This window comes from Achroia grisella, unplaced genomic scaffold (genome assembly GCF_030625045.1).
Source record: "Achroia grisella isolate CSIRO2021 unplaced genomic scaffold, CSIRO_AGI_Agris_v1 utg702, whole genome shotgun sequence".
In the NCBI taxonomy this organism is placed as follows: domain Eukaryota; kingdom Metazoa; phylum Arthropoda; class Insecta; order Lepidoptera; family Pyralidae; genus Achroia; species Achroia grisella.
In genome coordinates, this window is record NW_026712999.1 from 3844508 (window position 1) to 3859325 (window position 14818).

General features: G+C 31.1%; 1 protein-coding gene across 1 annotated transcript; it reads left to right on the top strand.

Moving 5' to 3' along the window:
* Positions 1-7371: 7371 nt before the first annotated feature.
* Positions 7372-13604, top strand: LOC131850177 (UDP-glucosyltransferase 2-like). The gene is made up of 4 exons (XM_059200350.1): positions 7372-8208; positions 10532-10754; positions 12412-12631; positions 13316-13604. The coding sequence occupies exons 1-4, from the start codon at positions 7378-7380 to the stop codon at positions 13602-13604; spliced, it is 1563 nt and encodes a 520-aa protein (XP_059056333.1). The 5' UTR covers positions 7372-7377.
* The last annotated feature ends 1214 nt before the right edge of the window (positions 13605-14818 follow it).

Genomic DNA, 14818 nt, shown 5'->3' on the forward strand with positions numbered 1-14818 from the left:
TTACAAAAACATATCTAAGTATTCATATCAGTTGTCTAGTACCTATAACACAGGCTCTGCTTACCGCGGAACTACATGGCGTTGTGGTAATTCTCCAGGTTATTTATTGTGATTATTATTTATAAAAAAAATCTAATTAATTTCATTCACCGCCATTTCACCGCGGAGTTGCAATCTAACCTTTGACTCAGGGTTAAACTACATTTGCCTTAAGTCAATGCTGCTCGCCTTAAAACTACTCAATACCAATGTTTCCTTCATAGACCATCTTATTTCCTTGAAAGCCCGTTTCCTTCATCTATTTTATGTATATTAGGTTATTCTCTTTGTTATATTTACAAATCATACTGTCATTCTTTGTTTATGATGTTAAGGTTCATTTTCCTTTGCTGAGACGTGTGAAATAATTGAAACGTCCTTTCTTAGCGAACTCTTTATTGTGGCTGACTGTAACATGTTTTAAAACAAAAATATAAAGGTATCGGACATTCTTGATAGATGAAATTATTTATAAAAAATAATAATATAAAACTGCAGTTCATGATCACTAAATTCTTTCCTAAATTCTTATTCTTTACTATTTATTTATACTTCCTGTTTCTTGTCTAGTTTTTCAAGGAATGATAATGGAATGCTGCCCATGCCTTCGCTAAGGGCATACTCTGCCGGGGCACTTGTGGAGGATGAAAAGATGAGTATGATCTTAAACATAACTAGCTACTCGCCCCGGCTTTGCACGGGTGTACATGTATTATATAACCGTCCTCCAGAATCACTCTATCTATTTAAAAAAAAATAGTTTCGTAAAACAAACACAAAATCCGTTGTGTAATTTTAAAGATTTAAGCATACATAGGGATGAACAGCGACAGCAACTTTGTTTTATACTATGTAATGATGATGATAATATTTGTCCATGTTAACTAGCTAATCATAAATATGTTTATTTTCTAAATTAGTATTAAGGTTTATATATTTTGTTTTTACTTCGCTTCTTAACAATTCTTCAAATAAATCCCATGGGTACAGCATTATAAGAAATTGGAATGAGTATTTTTCTTATACTGCTATTTACCTTAATAAATATAAAAATAAAATAACAACTGTTTGTATGTTCATATCATGGGAGTCAATTGGAAATATAATAGTATTTAAGACCAATAAATTAAATTACATTTAATTTGTAATAAACTAAACATTAATGATGTATTTATATTTATAAATATTTAATTCAAATGAAGAATCTCTGACTACCCTTAGAAAAGCAGTCGTGAAATTATATTTAAATATTATTTTACAGAAAATTAAGTAACGCAATAATTAATTAAGAGCACATAATACGCGGACGTCTGAAAACATCAAAATATTTGTCAATTATTAACATCATCAATTTGACTGCGGCAAACATCTGCCGTAACTCTTGGGTTAAATTTAATTTCACCCAATTTGGCAATCTGAGATGCCCCTATAATTGAAATTCATCTTGAAACTTGATACCTTAATTCACAACGCGGGTATCTCGCGAGGGTTGTATGTAAGGGCTTTTACAAATGGGGATCTTTCGGACAGAGAACAAAAGGTGATGTAGCGTGGAAAAAGGTAGGTTTTGTTAAACACACATACGGTGTCTGATTATTTAGCATGATTTGTGATTTTTTACAGTATTCATTGTTTTAAATTCTCCTCATTCCCGCACCTTACTGGCTCAATGATGGCTTGCTCACTCGTTATAATTGTGAACGGGTGCCGCTTGTAAGGATTGGTCTGTTTTTATAGTTGTGTATAAAAATACACAACTATAAAAACAGTGTTTTTTCAGTAACGTAGTATAAGTATTTATTTACTTTTGCTATTTGGTATATTATATTCACACACCTTAAAAATGTTAGTTATGCAACATTTATTTATAACATAACAGCATGCAAGTTTCTTGCTCATTCTTCTTGTGATTTCAATAAAGACTATTTATAGTTACTCTATTTATAGCATTTTTACGTGAAGTTGACAATGTTTGTTATTATAATCCATTTTTATTTTAATATGTCTTCCAATATTTTTAAATGTCATCCATATCCAATGAAGACAGTAGCCTGCGTATATGGTTTACGTTAAGAGATAAGTTGTAGAAGATGATAGAATGAGCATAAAGTAAAATAAGTTAGTCGACCATGATGGTAGTTACCACGACGGTTTCCAGGAGGATTACGCGTAGCTCTACCTGATATGTATCAGTATCTGTTCATTGAGTATTTATTTATATATAATATTTAGCTATATATTTATATATATTTTACCTTTTATATGTATATATATATATATACATATTTTTTTTTACATTTCCGCCAACAATCTTTCTCTGCACCACTCATGGTTGACTGGTAGATAACGCCGCAAAGTGTTAAGTCCGCCATATGTACTTACCTACTCATTGTTTTGTGCATTGAAGTTAAATAAATAAAAATAAATAAATAAATATGATAGCAGTTCATAATGAGGACTCATTACTAACAATCCTCTTCAGAATTATAATAATAATTACTTATTAATTACAATATTCTATATGCTGTAAATTTTTATACAATTGTAATATTTATATAAAATAAAAGTTAGACAAAGTAAACTATTTGCAATACAATATTTAAATCTTTTGTACATATTCCTAGTATATATACTTCCTTTTGTTATTCTCTCATTATTTGTTTTATAATGTAATTTTCGTTTCTCATCAATATATCCCAATGGTTATATTGAATAACTCATAGTTTACAGATAAAATATGTTTTGTTTCTATGGATATGGTAGTTTAGATTTCTTTCAATCGCTGATATGGTTATTGGCTGTTTCTATCAGTTATATACGTTGAGGAGATGATGGAAAAAAATATGGCCCAAGAACTGCCTATCTGCGCATGCCCTAAGATCAAGATAACTTACTTTTCAAGAACACGTGAAATTTATTGAATCATATTTTAGTTCCCCTATGTTACACGTTCACGATTCTTGCTTCATCTTGTATTTTATTTATTTTTTATTTATTACAGTGATCTTCTTTTATCTTCTGGTGTCGGTAAAAAAACGAGTGAAGGTACAATAATTCTAATATGGAGCGGGGTAAGTCATTTGTTCGACTGAGGTACATTATAGATTACCTAGAAATTTGTGACAATTCGCGCTTGGATATAAAAGTTTCAAAGTAAAAATACTAAGGTAAATGTTTATAAAAGTCATTTGCATGAATGCTTTTGTACCATCTATTTCTGCCATCAAGCAGCTCTGTTTAGATAGGTTTCGGTTTAAGGAGATGTAAAATTAAAAGGTATAGAGGCATGATACCATATTTATAGGAATGACAACGCAGGAGTCACGGGCGTCAAATAATCTAACACTTATGTTATTTCTTTAGATTGCAATATGTAATAAAAAGGCATTATTAATTTCGTTTTCAATTGGGAATAAATCGAGGAGTTAAAAAAATAAACATCAAAATACTAATGTGTAGAAGTCTATAAAAAAAACAGAATTAAATCTTTGAGTAACAGATAATGAAGTAAATATACAGCAAAAATATAAGAGACAAATTACTAATTATATACGGAACCCTAGAAACGATACATAAATACATGGAATTCGTCCAAGTGAAGCCTACATAAAAAATACATGATTATGTATCGTATATTTATCTTTTTATTGGCGTTTAGCATCTTTACTAGCGATAAATTTAACAGCGGCAATAATCCATATATGTAGTTTTTTATTATTCAGCATTTTATTGTGTGTCAGTATATGTTATATAACATCATATCGGATTAGTTTGAGAATAAATAAATATAATATATATTTTGATGAAAGTTTGCCGCAATGTAGCATCAGAATAACACATAGGCTGAAATTTGAAAAGATATTATGTAAATTGCGCGAAATATACTAATAAATGTCGAGCAATTGTGATGTACACGAAGTTGTGACAGCTAATTGTAAAATAAATATACAATACTCTCAGTTTGTACTTTCAACTTATATTTAATACTTACCAATTCTTATATTACTTTACTAAAGTCTACCTAAAATATGGTCGAGCGCAGTGATGGCTGGCTCATCCGTCATACTCGTAAATGAGTGCTGCTTGTAGGGACTGGTCTGCTCTTTTCACTACGACTGATTTAATCTTATTGTATATTTATATTTGAACCAAAAAATTAGTGCTGGTTGGTAGTTTGTATTCACACATTTCGGTAAATGTAAACTTCCAAGGATTATTTAAAAGAGCAACACACAAGTTTCTTGCTTGTTCTTCTTGTGATGAGACAGCTTTCCGAATGAGTGGTAGATAAAAAACAAATTGTTATGACTGTTCAAAAGTGCTTAAATTAAGTTTATTTGAATAAATGATTTTCTATTCTATTCTATTCTATTCTATTCTATTCTATTCTATTCTAAACCAGACCCAAATCACTATACATATACATATAACAACAATACTTTAATTTTTAACACATTGATTATATTTTTAAGGAGTTCAAGTGGAATATTTATATTTAAAATAAATTGTAACAAATTGAAAACATTTAAAAAATAATTAGAAATTGTAACAATTTCTATTTATGATAATCAAAAGTCAACAATAAATAAACCCACAACTAAAAATTTATAATATATATTTAAACAATATTTGGATAAAGAAATTTATGCAAGTTTTTTGCTTATTTTCTTGTCTGAAACTACATTTCGAATGAGCGGAAGAATAAAAAATATATAAATTGTTAAAAAAGCTTTTAAGTTTATTTGAAAATGAAATTATAGAATATTTTGACGGCCTTGGTAGTCTAGCGGTTTAGTATACTGCTTTTACTTCCGATGGTTACGGGTTCGATTCCTCGCACGGTGCAAACATTTGTATTCATGAGTGTGATTGTTTGTATCAGCTTACGTGTTTTTTGTATATTATGTATGTATTTACAAAAAAAATCTATTTATATCAGTTGTTTAGTACGTTTAACACATGCTCTAGTTACCGTGGGGCTAGATGGATCTGTGTTCATTATCCAGGGTTATTTATACATTTATAAAATTTTATTTCCATTTTGTTGTATTATAGTTATATTTTATGTGTGTATAGGTAAAAAGAAAAGACAAGGTATACGGAGATATATATTCGGAAAAGTGCTGACAAGAGAACATGAAGTATAAACAAGAATGTGATATAAAATAACTATAAATTTAAACACAAATTTAGAATAAAAAATATATTTCCGATCAGCCAGTTACAACACATCTTCAATACATTTTGGAGAATATAAATCTTATTTCGCTGATTCTTTATATTTTTGTATTCTGATTGAATTCATTGTATTATATTTATAGAACGAACTAAGCCCTCATTAACTTCGTAACAAAAAAAGAATAACGATACTAATAGCCGGCTGTCATCAATATAATAACGAAGACATACAACTTAGCTTTTGTAATACCACTTCAAGGCTTCATATGACTACACTTTGTATATTTTTTATCCCAAAGAAATAATGTACGATAATTTATCACGTTATACATATGTATACAACAAAAACTGCTTTATTATACGAAACGTTTTTTTATACACATATAATATTATAAAGAGAAAAGATTTGTTTGTTGGCACTGAATGGGCTCCGATGCTACGTTATCCCTAATGAACATATTTATTTATTTATTCATTATTAACAATAAATATTCTGTAGATATTAAATTACAAAATGATTATATAAAAATCTAAACAATGTCCGAATTGACGATATGGATCGAGAATATTTTCAAAAACATTAAGGAATATGTACAAAACCTTAGATAATGTTTATTTTTAAACTTTCGTGTTTAATATACATTATTTATATTATTAACCGGGTCTTAACACATATTAAGGCCCATCTCTCGCCCTTTCGACTAGGTTGCACTAGCCGTAGTCACGAGCTGACTGGAGTAACAGCGATGTTAATGTAGATACATATACTCACAATGTACAGACTCGACCCATTGACTTTGTGGCGTGATATTGCATCTCTGTGCATTTTCTACCGCATATATCACGGGGAGTGTTCTGAGGAATTGTTCGGATTAATACCAGCTGCTGAGTGTCACCACCATACCACCCGCCAGAAACTGAAATACCATCCTGATCATCTGGATGAATGGCGGTCTTCCACAGTGCGATTTTCTAGAAACTTTTTGCCTTGCACAACCACATTGTGAAATCATCTTCCAGCAATGGTATTTCCGAACCGATACGATATTGAAACCTTCAAGAAAAGAGCTTATTCCTTTTTAAAAGGCCGACAACGTACTTGCAATTCCCTTGGTGTTGCGGGTACTCATGGGCGGCGGTAATCACTTACCATCAGGTGAGTCGCATGTTCGTTTGTCCGCTGTGTTATAAAAATAAAAAAAAGATAGGTGACAGCAGTTTTTTCGTCTACCGTCACTAGATTGTTCAACGAAAGTTCGCGACACACAGCACTCACGGTATCCGTACACTTATTGACTGTTGATGCTACTAAACTTTGCTTGAATTTATTTATGACTGGATTCCACGCAGATGATAATTTTAATGCATATGGTTTTTTATTGATATTTTCATGAAAAATATCAATAAAAAACCCTAATACATGGCATGTATACATATCTGTGTGTGTGTGTTTTGTGGTCCAATTGATGGTATGTGGCAGCAGTCGCATATTAATGTAACTTTTTTTAACTTGATACTTCTTCTATATTTTACTATACAGCATGAAAAAGTATTTATTTTTACTTTTTAAAAAATAATTGTGGCCCGCCCCATCCATTTCCGGAAGATGACAACTTTGAAGGAGTTGTGTATTAACCAAGTAGGTACTTTACATAGTAATCTCATAATAGAAAAAATACACGTATTTAAAAATATTGAAAGTATTTCTCTAAATGTCCTTGCCTTTCTTTAATATTAGTATATTAAAGAGAGGGAGCGGATACTATACTAGTTATTATTAGTATTATAAATTTCATACAATTGTCTTACCACGTTATTAAATAGTATACAATCATGATGAGTTGGTAGACAGCCACTCGTGCAATTAACTGATGATACTCTAATTTACTAATTAACCCAAAAGGCATAATAGCTATCAATTATAATATCCTATGTAATTCGTCTAAACTATTTCACGCAACTTGTTATAAATATCAATCACAATATAAGTAAATAATGACCCAATAAATAAAGATTGAGATTTAAATGACTCGCCATTGACTGCCGTGTTTCCGCAAGTCACTACATATAATATATGTTTTAATGATATACATACAACATTAATATAAGAGATACGTTTTGAAATGCTCAGTTCTGTGTGTACACTCAAATGTGGTGAACATGATAAAAGCGTGTTCAACGTTTCTTCTAATTTGTATTGTGAACAATGAAGCGGCAAGGATATTGGGTTATTTTCCCACACCCTCCGTGAGTCATCAGGTAGTCTTTCAACCATTGATGGCAGAACTGGCAAAACGTGGGCATGACGTCACAGTTATCACGACCGATCCCATCTCTCCGCAGAAGAAATTTCATGCCAATCTCACTGAAGTTGATTTACATAATTTATCATACACAATCTGGAGAGAGGCAGTCTACAATGCTGAAACAACGTCAGGAAAGAAAAGTGATATTGTTAGACAAATAAAAGTTTTATACAATCTGATAACAGATATATCGGAAAAACAATTGTACACTAGTGAAGTTCAAAGTATAATTGGCAACAAGAAAGATAAAATTGATTTGCTATTCATTGAATCATTGTGGAGACCTGGTCTCGGATTATCGTATATACACAAAGCCCCAGTTATACTTATAAGTTCATTTCTACCAATGTACAACAACATGGAGGCTATTGGAAGTCCAACGCATCCTATACTTTACCCAATGCTGTTCCGGCAAAAGCTTAGTAATCTTACGATTTGGGATAAACTAACAGAATTATACAATCATTACTCTTTCATAAATATGTTTGATAACGCTGAAGAAAAACAAAATGAAATGATGAAAAGAGTTTTCGGCCCTAATATTCCGCCTCTTAGTGAATTATACAATAATATAGATATGTTGTTTTTAAATGCCCATCCAATTTGGGATTCAAATCGTCCTGTACCACCAAGTGTTATTTATTTAGGAGGATTACATCGCAAACCAATAAAAGAACTACCAAAGGTAACTATTTCTGTTTCTTAATTAAAATATTAAATATATAATCGATGTAATATTTAGTATTCATTAAAACATAACATATACAAATACATAATATTAAAGTGCCTGTTTGTAATTTCAAATTAATAGCTTTTCACTAAATGCATATGAAAGTACGTCTATTTACTCTTGTTTATCTTTAAGTTTAAGTCTAAAAATCCATTTTGTTTAATAGAAAATGGCATTAAAAATAATAATTTAAGTATGAATGAAATTAATTTTGTAATCATAGGTCTAACTATATTTGATGAGCCATTAAATTTGCACCAGTATTCAAAATATCTACCTAATTAACTTATTTTTGTGATTTTGCATGTCCCATTGTTGGCAATTAGAAAAGTTAACAACAAAGACTTATTTTGTACGTTTTTAATTTTAACGTTTTCTCAAAAGTGTATTCATTTTTATCAACAGAGTATTAATTTCCATTAATAATATGATAAATTCAATTTTTATATTTATATTAAAAATAAAGTTCTGTTGCAAAAAATAAAGCAAATATTCGATTATTAATTTCGATTCCAAAGGTACAATTAAAAAGTGCCTATTAATAATGTTTAGAATTAAGTTTACCTCTATAGAGATTATATCTATTTCTATACAATAAGTTTCATACTATTAAAACACGATGACAATAAGTATAAATTATTTGTAGATCTTGCACTCTTTAATTATGTAAAAATATATGCTTTTTCCCGAGAAGCTAATTAAATACGAATATAAGAGGAAGCTTTCACGGTTTTATAACGTTATTATTATCATTTCATTTTAACATAGTTCCTGGTTACGTTGTAATCTTTTTTATATTTCAATTATGCAATTTTTACTGATTTTTATTTAACATTCTTTGTTTGTGAATCTATTTTACGACTTAACTTTTTAAAATAATTTTCGTATCGATGTAAATCAAAATATCTCTATTCAAGTAAGTCTATTACAGTCTATAATAGACTTATATAGTATATTACAGACACCTAATATTTAACGTCAGTTCGGTATGTAGTTTGAACCTAGTAATTGTGGAAATCTAACTCTTTCCAATGAGAATCGTACATTATAATATCTGCTGATTAATATGTATTTGAAATTAGAATAGGTGAATATTTAAATAACAAAATTATTACATTATTTTTATAAAATCAATAATCTAATTGAATATTGTAGTGGTATTAAGAATAATGCAATATAAAATATGCAATCCTAATTAAACTTGGCCTCGTTTGCTTTATTTCGATGTGGATGAAATTTAATGAGTGTTATTACAAATAACTAGTTCTTTATAAGGTGAAGCTAAAGGCTAACAGCTTTAAAATAATTGGAAAAGAAACTAGCTATTGTCGTCGATTCTTCTAAGGTGCGGTCAAAATAAAATTTTGTAATTCCTTTTTTACATGATACTGACATTGTAAAATAATTTATTCCAAATTATAGCTTCTTAAAATAATTAGAAATAAAACTAGTTATTTTATAAGATTTTTTAACACATTGTGAGTTTAAGACAAACTTTACAAAATTATTTTCTTAGCGAATGTTATAAATTAAACATTTTTTCAATATTTTCTAGACTTCATTGTTATCAGATATTGATTATTAGACCATAATCTACATATTGAATGTAGTACATATGTACTTTGTAGATTGTATAGATAAACAAATAATATCTGAAACTCATGCAGTACCATTTAACTAACAGCTGATTAAGCAGAGCTTGTAGTATGGGTATTGGACAACTAATATAATTTTATGTAAATATTTAATTAAATCTAATTATTGTGTTATATTGACGGCCTGGGTGGTCTAGTGGTTAACACGCTGCCTTACTTTCGTTGGTCGCGAGTTCGATTCCTCGCGCAGCACAAACACTTATATTTATGAGTATGATTGTTGGTGTCAATCTAGGTGTTTTCTATGTATAATATGTATGTATTTACGAAAATAATATATATGTATATGTATCCGGTATCTACTACGTATAACATAAGCTTTAGCTAGCCTAATTTGGGGCTAGATGGCGCTGTGAATTGTCCTGTTATTATTATTATTCAAATTCAAAATATCTTTATTCATGTAGGTCTATTACAGACTCTTATGATATGTCAAATCTACCGTCAGTACTATATAAAGATAGAACTCGGGACCATTACCTAACGAAGAAGTACGCTAAACCTTTAGACCGCCACCACCACCACACCATCGAGGTTATGAACCAAAATATGAATTTTCTTATTACAAACTAAAAGAATGATTCAATTAGCAGAGTATTTTACGAAAATTTATTTCATTGCAGGAACTTAAATCATACTTGGATGCCTCTAAGCATGGTGTAATATATATAAGTTATGGTACGAATGTAAGTCCATCGCATTTGCCACCTGAGAAGATACAAATGCTCGTGAATGTGTTCTCTCGTCTGCCATATGACGTAATATGGAAGTGGGACAAAGACGAATTACCGGGACGCTCGAAAAATATCAAAATATCCAAATGGCTGCCGCAGTCTGACCTTCTCAGTGAGTTTTTTATATGTTGGAAGTATAAAAAATACTACTATATAATATTTTGGGCTTCTTATTAGTGTAGATATAAAATAAAAGTTCGACTTACGGTTGATAAATATGTATGTATATATTGTCCCAACACGTAAACACAGTTACACTTAGATAGGAAGAAAGTATATACAGTAGAAGGAGAAGAAAGTCACAAGCACAGTAAAGAAATAAGCACAGAATGAATATAAGCACTAATGAATAAGGTGATATAAATGAGAATAAGCAGAGCAATATCAATTACAGTACGGCCGATTTATCAAGCGAGTAGCGAGCGTTCCGCGTCATAGATAGTTCTCGACTGGTTTGGTAATATCGAATTGAATGTGCGCTCGCGCTGTTGGCCGGTTCCTCGGCGCGCTGACTACCTACATAGCGAACAAAAGAGTTGTGACGTCAACCTCTTATTGAGCGTTTCCACTGCACGCTGCAATTGTACTAGACGAACCGGTACGGTTTATTATTGATAAAGTATAAATAAATATTACGTATATATTTATGTATAAGTATATGTATATTGTATATAATTAAGGTTATTATTATTAAATAATTGTATGTAATAAATATTTGTAAATAACTATAAATAAATTTATGAAACTGTGTATTTATGTGTGGGAATCGCCTACAATATGTATAATAATATAAGTACAGTAAAAGAAATCGAAGGTTTTTTACATTTGATTTTTCAACATCGTTATCCGCTTAGTAACTAAATGTACACAATATTAATATTACTAATACAATATTATAGTATCTGTGGAAATACTGATATTATTGTTCATATGTTCCAAAAAAAAAAACATTAGTTAAACAACCAAACGATCTGAAGTAGAGCAAAGATGAACTTTTGAGAATTTATACATGTGACTTTTTGAAGATTTGTCTTTTTATGTTTGTAACGAATAGTCTCAAAAACTACTGGATCGGTTTTAGAAATTCGTACACTTGTAGAATGCTACAGAATCCCTTAGAAACATAGGCTCTAGTTATGACTATAAAAATATCCCTTATGAAACATTAACAATATTATCCTAGATATATATATATGTAATTGCCATAAAATGTTTCTCTTTAACAATTCATTCTTCAAAAATTTATATAAAAAATAGTAGTTTAAAAAAACTTCCGATGTCCTGCATAAAGCAGTGTCTTCTCCAGATAGTCTGTAAGATATTGCTTTATGCGACAAGACCACCGTTTGTATAGCACATTTATGCAGTTTTCTCTTTGTACTTATATTTATAATAAAGAGTCTTTATTGAAAATATATAGGTCTAGTAGGTATTTCTATGAAGAGTCTTATTATTATTACTACTAAAGATACATTTTACGTTAATACGAAAATGTATAATTCTAGTATACAATACACTTATATTAATAACATTTCTTCCAATATTGCTACCATTGTTACACCTCTACCAGACGCAAATCTAATCACTTCGCTCCATCCTAAGGTTGCCTGGAAGAGATAGTTTTTTAGCGATAAGGCCGCCCATTGTTACTTCTTTGTCTTGTCTATTATTATGTTTTTTTTATCTTATTATGCATAATTGTAACTGTATTTTCTGTGAGAGGAATAATAAATTGTTTCATTCAATGATATATTTCTTCCATTTTGAAGGGCATCCAAAAGTGTTATTATTTGTAACACAAGGAGGTTTGCAATCAACTGATGAAGCTATAGCCGCCGGGGTCCCGTTGATTGGTATGCCGATGCTGGGAGACCAGTGGTACAACGTGGAACAATACATACGTCATGGTATAGGACTGAGGCTGGATATGGAGGACCTTACTGAGGATAAATTTTATAATGCCATCAACATCACTATTAGTGATGAGAGGTAAATTTAGTTAAATATATTTATAAGAATACACAAAATATGTATGGCCATTTTCATAAGGGTAATTGACAACGAGCGGGTGATAACCCTGGTATTTCAGACGTCTATAGGCTACGGTAACCGTTTACTATCAGATGGGCCATATGCTTAATTACCACCACTATAAAAAATAAAAAAGCACTACAAAAAATTACAGATCGAGTTTATACAAAGTCCCTCGGTACCTCTTACTACTATTTGTCGTCCTTTAAAATAGGTCCTATATACATATATATATATATATATAAAATCAATACAAATTACGCATCCGATTGCGATATATACCAAAAGCATCTTAAATGTGGCACCTAATTAACTGAAAACGCGGATATTTTTAAGTATAAAAAATGTACACAAAAAATTCTACGGTAAATAAACGACTAGGTTGCGCTAGCCGTAATCATAAGCTGACTAAATTATAAGCGATATTGATGCTGGTACTAACCACCGGATAGAGTTGTATATGCTTAAAGTCCTCTCTACTGATCGCCACTATTATCTACGAATGATACGGGAGGCCATAGAAATAAAGAAGAACACCAATTTGGGGAAAATGGTTTAAAGTTATCATCTGCGTGAAATATGTTTAAATCTTTATACATGAACAACACTATGGACATCATCTCAAAATGTTCTTGATTACAGTTACCGTCACAATATCGCCAAACTTCGTACCCTGATGGCCGACCAGCCCCAAACACCACTGGAGCGCGCCGTGTGGTGGACCGAACACGTCCTACGTCACGGCGGCGCGCGACACCTGCGCTCGCCCGCAGCCAACATGTCCTGGACAGAATATCTGGAACTAGAATTAGTAATATATTTACTGATAGGGCTGTCATCTGTGATATTTATCAGTGTTATATCTATTTATTACATATTATTATTTATAAAAAATAATTATTATAGTAATAAAAAATTGAAAGACAATTAATAAAACGATGAAACTGGTATTTTTTAATGATGTAATGGTGACGAGGTGAAGAATTAAGAGGTAGATGGATAAACTACGTGATGAATACATCGCATATTATGCTTTTTTAGATAGCTTATTCACTCAGTCTTACTCCGAGATCCGTTAAGTCGTGATAAGGTAAGTTACATACATACGGACAGCTGCATTTCTTTTACTACACAATAGTACAGTGCCTGTCATCATTTTGGCTTATTCTTCGTGGGTAACTATGTCTCGCCTATTTAACCAATAAACAGCTAGTTTGATAAACTAATCTACTGCTGTTGGCCGCTACGATTGGGGGCGAGTGCAGATGATACTCCAAACCTGTGGAAGAACTTATGGAGTGGTTGAAGGCCAACTCCTGCCTGATGGATACGACTTTAATCTGAGGGCACTGCTAAGTGCCCTCAGATTAAAGTCGTAAGTCTCGGCTTGGACTATAATATTATAATATCGATCCCCGTTTGAATTGAACGGGGATCGATCGGAGGATTAATACATTTTTTTTTCGGACTACTCTAATGCTGTTGGTCACAGCTGAACTTTACAATTTCACCGAACCATAGCGGACGAGTGCAGATGGCACTCCAAACCTGCAGAAGAACTTATAGAGCGATTAAAGGCCAACTCCTGCCTAGCGGATACGACTTTACTCTGAGGGCACTGTTAAGGGATAGAATCTCGATTTAGAACGTCGAAATTTGGATCCCCGTTCGAAGTAATGGGGGATCGATCTGAGGGACAATATGATACTAGTAATAATGCTTATGTGTATAGTTCTTAACACTAATAAACCTTTCTGTCTTCTCCCTCATCCCCATAAGTGTACTGGTGTAAAGAAAAAAGAACAATACTGCAAATCGCTTCACAAAAGTTGGTATATCGAAACAAAGTCATCCACTTTGTAGATAAGCTGCGGTTAGAATATTAATGACTTAGTTTAACCACATTTAGGTGATGTTATCGGATAAATTTTTGATATCACAAATTGATATTAGCTTCACTAACTTTCCTTATTGGATTAATTTTAGATAAGAGAACCCAACGCTACAGTGGGCGAAATGTATTTTTTATCTCAAAAGTTATTTTGTAATCCTTATGTTTGCTATAATAGAATTTTGATATTCGTATCTGTTTGAATACTGTACGTTAAAATATAATGTTTTATAGAACAAATATGTACACCCAAC

Coding starts and splice junctions, on each gene's coding strand:
- LOC131850177 (XM_059200350.1), top strand. CDS start 7,378: ATGATAAAAGCGTGTTCAACGTTTCTTCTAATTTGTATTGTGAACAAT. Junction 10,755..12,411: donor GCCGCAGTCTGACCTTCTCA/GTGAGTTTTTTA, acceptor TCCATTTTGAAG/GGCATCCAAAAGTGTTATTA. Junction 12,632..13,315: donor ATCACTATTAGTGATGAGAG/GTAAATTTAGTT, acceptor TCTTGATTACAG/TTACCGTCACAATATCGCCA.